The sequence below is a fragment of the Pongo pygmaeus genome, chromosome 2 (genome assembly GCF_028885625.2).
Source record: "Pongo pygmaeus isolate AG05252 chromosome 2, NHGRI_mPonPyg2-v2.0_pri, whole genome shotgun sequence".
NCBI classification, from domain to species: Eukaryota; Metazoa; Chordata; class Mammalia; order Primates; family Hominidae; genus Pongo; species Pongo pygmaeus.
The window spans coordinates 205,282,335-205,292,296 of record NC_085930.1 but is presented as its reverse complement, the minus strand read 5'-3'; the positions used below and the strand labels follow the sequence as shown (position 1 = coordinate 205,292,296).

Genomic DNA, 9,962 nt, shown 5'->3' with positions numbered 1-9,962 from the left:
GTCCTCTCACAGGTCCTCTCTCACGCTGAGAGAGGTCCTCTCACAGGTCCTCTCTCACGCTGAGATCCTCTCTCACACTGAGAGAAGTCCTAGCGTGAGAGAGGCCAGTGTGAGGCAGGGGCTCACGCCTCTGGGCAGGGTGCCAAAAGCATGAGTTGGGCCTCAACAGGCCACCATGAGGGAGGAGCTGGGCCGCTCGCAGGCTGCCGGGAGGCAGGCAGGGAGTTGGCCCCGGGAGGCCGCCGTGGGTCGAGAGCCAGGCCTGGAGAGGCCCCTGGGAGGCAAGAGCGGGGCCTGCAGAGGCTGTTCTCCAGCCAGGATTGGGCCAGTTCAGGCACCAGGAGGCAGGAGGTGGGCCTGAAGAGCTTGGCTGGAGAAAGTTCGGGGCCTACAAAGGCCAGCGGAAGCTGGGCAGGAGCTGAGCCAAAAGAGCTTGCTTGCTGGGAGGCCGGAGCTGGGCCTGGAGAGGCCGACTTCAGGATGACTTGGGCCTGCAGAGGTTGCCGGGAGGCCCAAGCTGGGCCAGGAGGAGCCCACCGACCCGACGCCGTTTGGAGCCTGGAGACGCCGTCGGAGGGCAGGAGCTGAGCCTGGAGAGGCCACCGTGAGGCCTGAGCTGGGCCTGGGGAGCTTGGCTTCAGGAAGTTGTGGGCCTACCAGGGCCGCCGGGAGCTGGGCGGGAGCTGAGTCCAAAGAGGTTGTTGGGAGGCCGGAATTGGGCCTGGAGACACAGCCGGGAGGAAGAACTGGGCCCAGAGAGGATGCCGGGAGGCTGCAAGTGGGTCTGGAGAGGCCGACTTGAGGAGGCCCAGCCTCTGCCTCCCTCATGGTGGCCTCTGCAGGCCCAGCTGTTCCTCCTGGCTGCGTCTCCCAGCCCAGCTCCTGACTCCCAGCAAGCAAGCTCTTTTGGCTCAGCTCCTGCTGGCGTTTGTAGGCCCCGAAGTTTCTGCAGCCAAGCTCTTCAGGCCCACGTCCTGCCTCCCGGTGGCCTGTACAGGCCCAGCTCTGGCTGGAGAAGAGCCTCTGCAGGCCCCGCTGTTGCCTCCCAGGGGCCTCTTCAGACCCAGCTGTCACCCCACGGCGGCCTCCCGGGACCAAGTCCCTGCCTGCCTCCTGGCAGCCCGCGTGCAACCCAGCTCCTCCCTCACGGTGGCCTGTTCAGGCCCAACTCATGCCTCTGGCACCCTGCCTAGAGGCGTGAGCCCCTGCCTCACACTGCCCTCTCTCACGCTGAGAGAGGTCCTCCATCACGCTGGCCTGTTGAGGCCCAGCTCATGACTCTGGTGGCCTCTCCAGGCCCAGCCCCTGCCTCGCCGAGGCCCTCCAGAGGCCAAGCTCATGCGTCACGGCGGCCTCTCCCGGCCTGGTGTTTGCTCCCTTGCATGCGCTCCAGACCCTGCACTTCCTCCAGTCGGCCTCTCCAGGCCCAGCTCTTCCTCCCAGCCGCCTCTACAGGCCCAAGTCGTCCTCAAGTTGGCCACCCCGGGCCTGCAGAGGCCGCCGGGAGGCAGCACAGGCCGACTTGATGACAGTCTGGGCCTGCAGAGGCTGCCAGGAGGCAGGACAGGCCGACTTGATGACAGTCTGGGCCTGTAGAGGCTGCCGGGAGGAAGAGCTGGGCCTGGAGAGGCCGACTGAAGGAAGTGCAGGGCCTGGAGCACTTGCAAAGGAGCAAACGCCAGGCTGGGAGAGGCCGCCGTGGCGTATGAGCTTGGCCTCCGGAGGGCCTCCGCGAGGCAGGAGCTGGGCCTGCGGAGGCCGTCCCGAGGCGGGAGCCTGGCCCAAGGAGGCCACGGCGAGGCAAGAGATGGGCCTGGAGGGCCCACTGTTGAGGTAGAGGCTGGGCCTCTAGAAGCCGCCAGCCAACAGGCAGGGACTGGGCCTGGAGAGGCCACCAGAGTCATGAGCTGGGCCTCAACAAGCTAGCGTGAGGGAGGACCTCTCTCAGCGTGAGAGATGCCAGTGTGAGGCAGGGGCTCACGCCTCTGGGCAGGGTGCCAGAGGCATGAGTTGCGCCTCAACAGGCCAGCGTGAGAGAGGCCCTCTGAGAGGGGTCCTCTCTCACGCTGAGAGGTCCTCTGAGAGGGGTCCTCTCTCATGCTGAGAGAGGTCCTCTGAGAGGGGTCCTCTCTCACACTGAGAGAGGTCCCTTCTCACGCTGAAAGAGGTCCTCTCTCACGCTGAGAGGTCCTCTAACATGTCCTCTCTCACGCTGAGAGAGGTAGTCTCTCACGCTGAGAGAAGTCCTAGCGTGAGAGAGGACCTCAGCGTGAGCGAGGCCAGTGTGTGGCAGGGGCTCTCGCCTCTGGGCAGGGTGCCAGAGGCATGAATTGGGCCTCAACAGGCCAGCGTGAGGGAGGTCCTCTGAGAGGGGTCCTCTCTCACACTGAGAGAGGTCCTCTCACAGGTCCTCTCTCACGCTGAGGTCCTCTCTCACGCTGAGGTCCTCTCTCACGCTGAGAGAAGTCCTTGCGTGAGAGAGGACCTCTCTCACTGTAAGAGAGGCCAGTGTGAGGCAGGGGCTCACGCCTCTGGGCAGGGTGCCAGAGGCATGAATTGGGCCTCAACAGGCCAGCGTGAGAGAGGCCCTCTGAGAGGGGTCCTCTCTCACGCTGAGAGGTCCTCTTAGAGGGGTCCTCTCTCACGCTGAGAGAGGTCCTCTGAGAGGGGTCCTCTCTCACGCTGAGAGAGGTCCTCTGAGAGGGGTCCTCTCTCACGTTGAGAGAGGTCCATTCTCACGCTGAAAGAGGTCCTCTCTCACGCTGAGAGGTCCTATAACATGTCCTCTCTCACGCTGAGAGAAGTCCTAGCATGAGAGAGAACCTCAGCGTCAGAGAGGCCAGCGTGAAGCAGGGGCTCACGCCTCTAGGCAGGGTGCCAGAGGCATGAATTGGGCCTCAACAGGCCAGCGTGAGATAGGACCTCTCTCAGTGTGAGAGAGGTCCTCTGAGAGGGGTCCTCTCTCAGCGTGAGACAGGTCCTCTCTCAGCGTGAGAGAGGTCCTCTGAGAGGGTCCTCTCTCACGCTGAGAGGGGTCCTCTCACCCTGAGAGAGGTCCTCTCACAGGTCCTCTCTCACGCTGAGAGAAGTCCTAGCGTGAGAGAGGACCTCTCTCAGCGTGAGAGAGGCCAGTGTGAGGCAGGGGCTCACGCCTATGGGCAGGGTGCCAAAGGCATGAGTTGGGCCTCAACAGGCCACCATGAGGGAGGAGCTGGGCCGCTCGCAGGCTGCCGGGAGGCAGGCAGGGAGTTGGCCCCGGGAGGCTGCCGTGGGTCGAGAGCCGGGCCTGGAGAGGCCCCTGGGAGGCAAGAGCGGGGCCTGCAGAGGCTGTTCTTCAGCCAGAACTGGGCCAGTTCAGGCACCGGGAGGCAGGAGGTGGGCCTGAAGAGCTTGGCTGGAGAAAGTTCGGGGCCTACAAAGGCCAGCGGAAGCTGGGCAGGAGCTGAGCCAAAAGAGCTTGCTTGCTGGGAGGCCGGAGCTGGGCCTGGAGAGGCCGACTTCAGGACGACCTGGGCCTGCAGAGGTTGCCGGGAGGCCCAAGCTGGGCCAGGAGGAGCCCACCGACCGGACGCCGTTTGGAGCCTGGAGACGCCGTCGGAGGGCAGGAGCTGAGCCTGGAGAGGCCACCGTGAGGCCTGAGCTGGGCCTGGGGAGCTTGGCTTCAGGAAGTTGTGGGCCTACCAGGGCCACCGGGAGCTGGGCGGGAGCTGAGTCCAAAGAGTTGTTGGGAGGCCGGAGTCGGGCCTGGAGACGCAGCCGGGAGGAAGAACTGGGCCTAGAGAGGACGCCAGGAGGCCGCAAGTGGGTCTGGAGAGGCCAACTTGAGGAGGTTCTGGGCCCGCAGAGGCCGCCGGAAGGGAAAAACTGGGCCTGGAAAGGCCATTGTGAGGAATGAGCCCCATGGGCCTGAAGAGGCCACTGGCAGGCGGGAGCTGGGCCTGCCGAAGCAGCTGAGAGGCAGGAGCTTTGGACTGGGGAGGCCGCAGTGAGGCGAGGGCTAGATGGGCGTGGATAGTCTGCTGTGAGGCAGAGGCTGGGCCTGTGTAGGCCTTCGAGAGGCAGGAGGCCGGGCCTGGAGAGGCTGACTGGAGGTCAAATTCGGGCCTGCAGAGGCCGCCAAAAGTCAAAAGTGGGGCCTGGGAAGGCCACCAGGAGGCATGAGCTGGGCTGGGCTGAAAGAGGCCACTGGGAGGCAGGAGGAGCTGGGTCTGGAGAGGCTGACTCGAGGAACTTTTGCACCCGGAGAGGCCGCCAAGAGGCTGGAGCTGGGCCTGGGGAGGCCGACTTGAGGACGACCTGGGCCTGCAGAGGCCGCCGGGAAGCAGGAGCTGACCCTGGATAGGCCGACTTGACAACAGTCTGGGCCTGCAGAGGCCACTGGGAGGAAAAGCGGGGCCTGGAGAGGCCCACTTGAGGAAGTTCTGGTTCTGGAGATGCTGCCAAAAGGCAAAAGCTGGGCCAGAATGGCCACTGTGAGGCATAAGTTTGCCCTAGAGAGGCCATTGAGGTAGGAGTGGGGCCTGTAGAGGCTGCTGAAAGGCAGGAGCTTGGCCTAGGGGGTTGTGGTGAGGCACATGCTGGGCTGGGAAAATGTGCTGTGAGGCAGAGGTTGAGCCTGTAGATGCTGACGGAAGGCACGAGTTGGGTCTGGAATGGCAGACTTGAGAAAGTTCTCGGTCTAGAGAAGGTGCTGGGATGCAGGAGCTGGGCCTGGAGAGGCCACCAAGGCACGAGCTGTGCCTAAAGAGGCCAATGTTAGGCAGGAGCTGTGCCTCGAGAGGCCGACTTGAGGAAGTTTCGGGCATGGACAGCCTGTCGAGGGGCAGGAGCTGGGCCTGGACAGGTCACGGTGAGGTATGAGCTGGGCCTAATGAGATTAGTGTGAAGCAGGATCTGGGCCTGTTGAGGCTGCTGGGAGGCAGGTAGGACCTTGTTTGGGGAAGGCTTCTGTGAGGCAAAAACTGGGCCTGGAGAGGCCATTGTCACGCAGGAGCTGGGCCTGTCCAGGCCATTGGGAGGCAAAAGGTGGGCCTGGAAAGCTTGACTTGAGGCAGTTTTGGGCCTACAAAGGCCACTAGGAGCTGGGCAGGAGCTGAGCCAAAAGAGGTTGTTCTGAGGCAGGAGTTGGACCTCCAGACACAGTCAGAAGAAAGAGCACGGCCTGTAGAGGCCATCTGGGGGCAGCAGCTGGGCCTGGAGATGCCAACGAAAGGCAGGAGCTGGGCCTTGAGAGGCCGACTTGTGGACATTTTGGCCCTGGATTTTGTGGCCTGGACTTGAGGACATTTGGGCCTCCTGCAAAGAGGCAGGAGCTGGGACTAAAGAGGCCATTGTAAGGCAGGAGCTGGGCCTGTACAGGCTGCCCGGAGTCAGAAGATGGGCCTCAAGAGGCCACTGTACAACAGGAGCTGGGTCTTGGAAGGTGGCCGTGAGGCAAAAGCTGGCCCTTGGGAGGCCAACGAGTGGCAGGAGCTGGGCCTGGTGAGGTCGACTTGAGAAAGTTCAGGGCCTGGAGAGAAGCCTGGGAGGCAGGAACTGGGTCTAAAGAGGCCATTGTAACGATGGAGCTGTGCCTGTGGAGGCTGTTGTGAGGCAGTAGCCTCATCTGCGGAGACTGCTGTGAGGTAGGGTATGGGCCTAAATAGGCCATTGTGAGTCATGAGCTTGGTCTGTAGAGGCTGACTGGAGAAAGTTCTGGGCCTGGAGAGGCTGCCGGGAGGTAGGAGCTGGGCCAAGAGATTTAAGCACATTACATGTATTAGGCACTTTATTTCCATTATTACACTGTAATATATAATAAAATAATTATAGAACTCACCATAATGTAGAATCAGTGGGCGTGTTAAGCTTGTTTTCCTGCAACTAGATGGTCCCACCTGAGCGTGATGGGAGAAAGTGACAGATCAATAGGTATTAGATTCTCATAAGGACAGCGCAACCTAGATCCCTCACATGCACGGCTCACAACAGGGTGCGTTCTCCTATGAGAATCTAATGCTGCTGCTGATCTGAGAAGGTGGAGCTCAGGCAGGAATGTGAGCAAAGGGGAGTGGCTGTAAATACAGACCAAGCTTCCCTCACTCCCTCACTTGGCACCACTCACCTCCTGCTGTGTGGCTCCTTACGGCTCCACGGCTCAGGGGTTGGGGACCCCTGCTCAAGTGCATCCAAAACGACCCTTCCCACACCAGTCTTCATAGTGGTCAAGTGCAGCAACCACTTAGCTCCCAAGGCATGTGCCTCAGCTGCCATTTTGTCACAATCAACAGTAAGTGGTAGCTTGAGTCATTGTGAGGTCACTTCCTGGAAATCACCAGCATCCCATTTCCCACTGGCAAAGAGCTCAGCACTGCCCCCTGGGAAACCAAACCTATGTCCAAATCCCATCTGTGTGGGTTTATCTCCTGGGACCCTTCCTAGCATATTAGTCAGAGTCCAATCAGGAAGCACAAACCACTCAAAAGTTTAAAGTGGTAAAATTTAATACAGAGAATTATTCATTATAACAGGTGAACAGCATAATGAGAGATTGGCTAGCACAAAGTAAAGAGAACTCTAGAGAATATAGGACTAGCCCAGGCCAGGCATGGTGGCTCATGCCTGAAATTCCAGCAATTTCAGAAGCTAATGCAGGAGGATTGCTTAAGGCCAGGAGCTAGAGACTGGTCTGGACAACACAGTGAGACCCTGTCTCTATCCAAAAAAAGAAAAAAATTAGCTGGGAGTGGTGGTGCACACTTGTAGTCCCAGCTACTCAGAATGCTGAAGTTTCAGCCTGGCAGGTCAAGGCTGCAGTGAGGCATGATTATGCCACTACAGTCCAGCCTGGTGACAGAGCAAGACCCTGTCTCAAAGAACAAAACAACAACAACCATTTACAGACAGAAAAGAAACAGAGCTAATAAGCTAAGGAAAGATGTTGAAATGTGACAAGTAAAGTAATATGAGATCTTTTATCTATTTAAAATAATCAAACAAAAAATGACTTACTAAATTATAATACCCTGTGCTGGCAAAGGTGCAGTGAAATGGGCACTTTCTTATACTATAAGGGGTGTTTAAATTGTGTATAAGCCTTCCAGGGTAAAGCTTGTCAATTTTTTAAAATAATAGAGACAGGGTCTCACCATACTGCCATACTGCCTCCTCCAACTCTTGGCCTCAAGCAATCCTCCTGTCTTAGCCTCCCAAAGTGCTAAGATTATAGCTGGGAGGCACCCAAAACCTTGTCAATTTACATCAAGGGTAATGAGAACGTCCATTCACCGTGACTCACAGTAATCTTACTTCTGGGGAGACAATTCAATCTAAACAAAAGGTCATCTGTACAAACACAGTAAAAATCTGGGAGTAACTGAAGACAGAGTTGGTAAGTGAAATAAGAAACAGTTATAAGAAATTAAACTATGGTATTAATAGGTACCTGGTAAAAGGTCAGTTGATGTTAGCTGCTACTTTTTTGTCGTTTTGAGACAGGGTCTCACTCTGTCACCCAGGCTGGAGTGCAGAGGCCTGATCATGACTCACTGCAGTCTCAGCCTCCCTGGGCTCAAGTGATCCTCCCACCTCAGCCTACCAAGGAGCTGGGACTACAGGAACATGCCACCACACTAGGCTAATTCATGTATTTTTCTGTAGGGATGGTGACTCCCTTTGTTTCCAAGGCCTATCGCAAACTCTTGGCCTCAAGCCATCCTCCTGCCTCAGCCTCCCAAAGTGTTGCGATTACCAGTGGGAGCCACCACACCTGGCCAGCTGCTACTTTTATCAATATTATTATTATTCCACTCGATTAAAAATTATTATTTTCAAGGCTATGCAACAGTATGTATCCTACAGCATAATTGTAAAAACATATACAGTCGTCCCTCAGTATACAGAATTAGTTCCAGCCCCCCATCTCTGCATATACCAAAATCCATGCTTACTCACGTTTCACTGTCACCCCTCTGGAATCCACGTATAGGAAAATTCCGAATATTAGTTGGGCATAGTGGCAAGCACCTATAGTCTCAGCCACGTGGGAGGTTGAGATGGGAGGATCGCTTCAGCCTGGAAGGTTGAGGCTGCAGTCAGCTGGGATAGCACTACTACACTCCAGCCTTGGACAACAGAGGGAGACTCTGTCTCAGAAGAAAAACAAAATAAAACAGGTTAGAAATTGTAATGAGGTCTGTTGGGCAAAATTCCATATAAGCAAAGTATAAATTAATAAAGCAAATGGTGATAAATTAGTACGACTGACTTTCTGGAGTTTCTGACAATAAGAGTAAGAAAAATGCAAAACACAAAGACAGAGGGTAAAAAGAGAAATTAGGAAAGCATTCTACATGTTTAACAGGAAGACACTGGCCATGTTCGTGCAGCAGCAGTATGTCATGATATGACATACCTTGGAGAGAAGTTAACAGATGAGGAAGTTGATAAAAATCATCAGAGAAGCAAAATACTGGTAGCGACACTCAAGTAAACAACGAAATTTCCATAACTTATGTCAGCAAAATGGGAATATTGTACGGTGTGTGTTGAAGTTCGTATACAACATTGTTTATCTGCCTTTTGTTTGTTTGTAAGGAATGTATATACTAAAAGTTCTTCTTGCTGTCAAAAGAATATGTGTGAATAAGTCATTTTAACTTATTCTTCTGTTTTTCTTTGATCTTCCTGCCATCATCCCACAGCCTTACTTTAGAAATTTGTTTTTTAGAACATTGAACAAGTGCTCCTTGTGGTGGCACACACCTCTAGGATGGGAGGCAGGGGTGGAAGGGTCACTTGAGGCCATGAGTTTGACACCAGCCTGGCCAACAAAGTGAGACCCCACGTCTACAAAACAATTTAAAAATTAGCCAAGTATCGTCATGTATACCTACAGTCCCAGCTACTCAGGAGGCTCAGGTAGGAGGATCCTTAGCCCAGGAGTTCAAGGCTGCAGCGAGCTGATAGCACTACTGTACTCAAGCCTGGGTGACAGGGTGAGACCCCATCTCCTAAAATAAAAATCAAAGAAAAAAAATTGTTCAAGTAGCAAGTAGTATGTGGCTTACTCTGAATATTTCTAAACTAGAAATTCTCAATCTTTTGGGATCTAACATCCCTTTACATTTTTTAACTTTATTGAAGATCTCTAAGACTATTTCTTTCTGTAGATAATTATATTAAAACTAGAAAATAAGACACAAGTTCTTAAATATTATTCATCACATATTAAAGCCATTACATGTTAATATAATACAAGATTTTAAAAATATTTAATATTCATTACATATTAAAAATAAAACCATTACATAATACTTTCTTTTTTTCTTTGAGACAAAGTCTTGTTCTTTTGCCCAGGCTGGAGTGAAGTGGTGCAGTCTCAGCTCATTGCAACCTCCGCCCCACAGGTTCAAGCGATTCTCCTACCTCAGCCTCCCAAGTAGCTGGGATTACAGGGGCCCACTACCATGTCCAGCTAATTATTGTATTTTCTTAGTAGAGAAGGAGTTTCGCCATGTTGGCAAGGCTGGTCTTGAACTCTTGACCTCAGGTGATCCACCCGCCTGGGTCTCCCTAAGTGCTGGGATTACAGGTGTGAGCCACCGCGCCCACCCCGATTAATATATGTTTTAAAACACTGATTAGTCAGGCAACAACACCGGGCAGGGGTCTCCTCATTCCCAGTGACGCAAACCCCACTGCACGGCTGAGGGGTTGCAAGGGCTGCAGAGCCAAAAGGCTCTGACTTGAGATTTCATTATTTTACTTGTATTTTTATTTGTATTGTGAGACAGGTCCTGCTCTGTCACCCAGACTGGAGTGCAGCTGTGCACTTACAGCTCACTGCAGCCTCGACCTCCTGGGCTCAAGCCATCTTCCTGCCTCAGCTCCCCAGTAGCTGGTAGTACAGTTGAGTGCCACCATGCCTGGTTAGTTTTTTAATTTTTTTGTAGAGTGAGGGGTCTTGCTATGTTGCCCAAGCT

General features: G+C 54.7%; 1 protein-coding gene and 1 pseudogene across 1 annotated transcript; both read right to left on the bottom strand.

The window, feature by feature from the left end:
• Window positions 1–330: 330 nt before the first annotated feature.
• On the bottom strand, window positions 331–2,733 carry LOC129032984 (putative uncharacterized protein FLJ44672). The gene is made up of 2 exons (XM_054480878.2): window positions 2,718–2,733; window positions 331–1,154 (listed from the first exon to the last, which is right to left on the bottom strand). The coding sequence occupies exons 1-2, from the start codon at window positions 2,731–2,733 to the stop codon at window positions 331–333; spliced, it is 840 nt and encodes a 279-aa protein (XP_054336853.1).
• A 621-nt stretch (window positions 2,734–3,354) lies between these two features.
• Window positions 3,355–9,962, bottom strand: part of LOC129032738 (putative uncharacterized protein FLJ44672) — a 52,863-nt pseudogene continuing 46,255 nt past the window's right edge.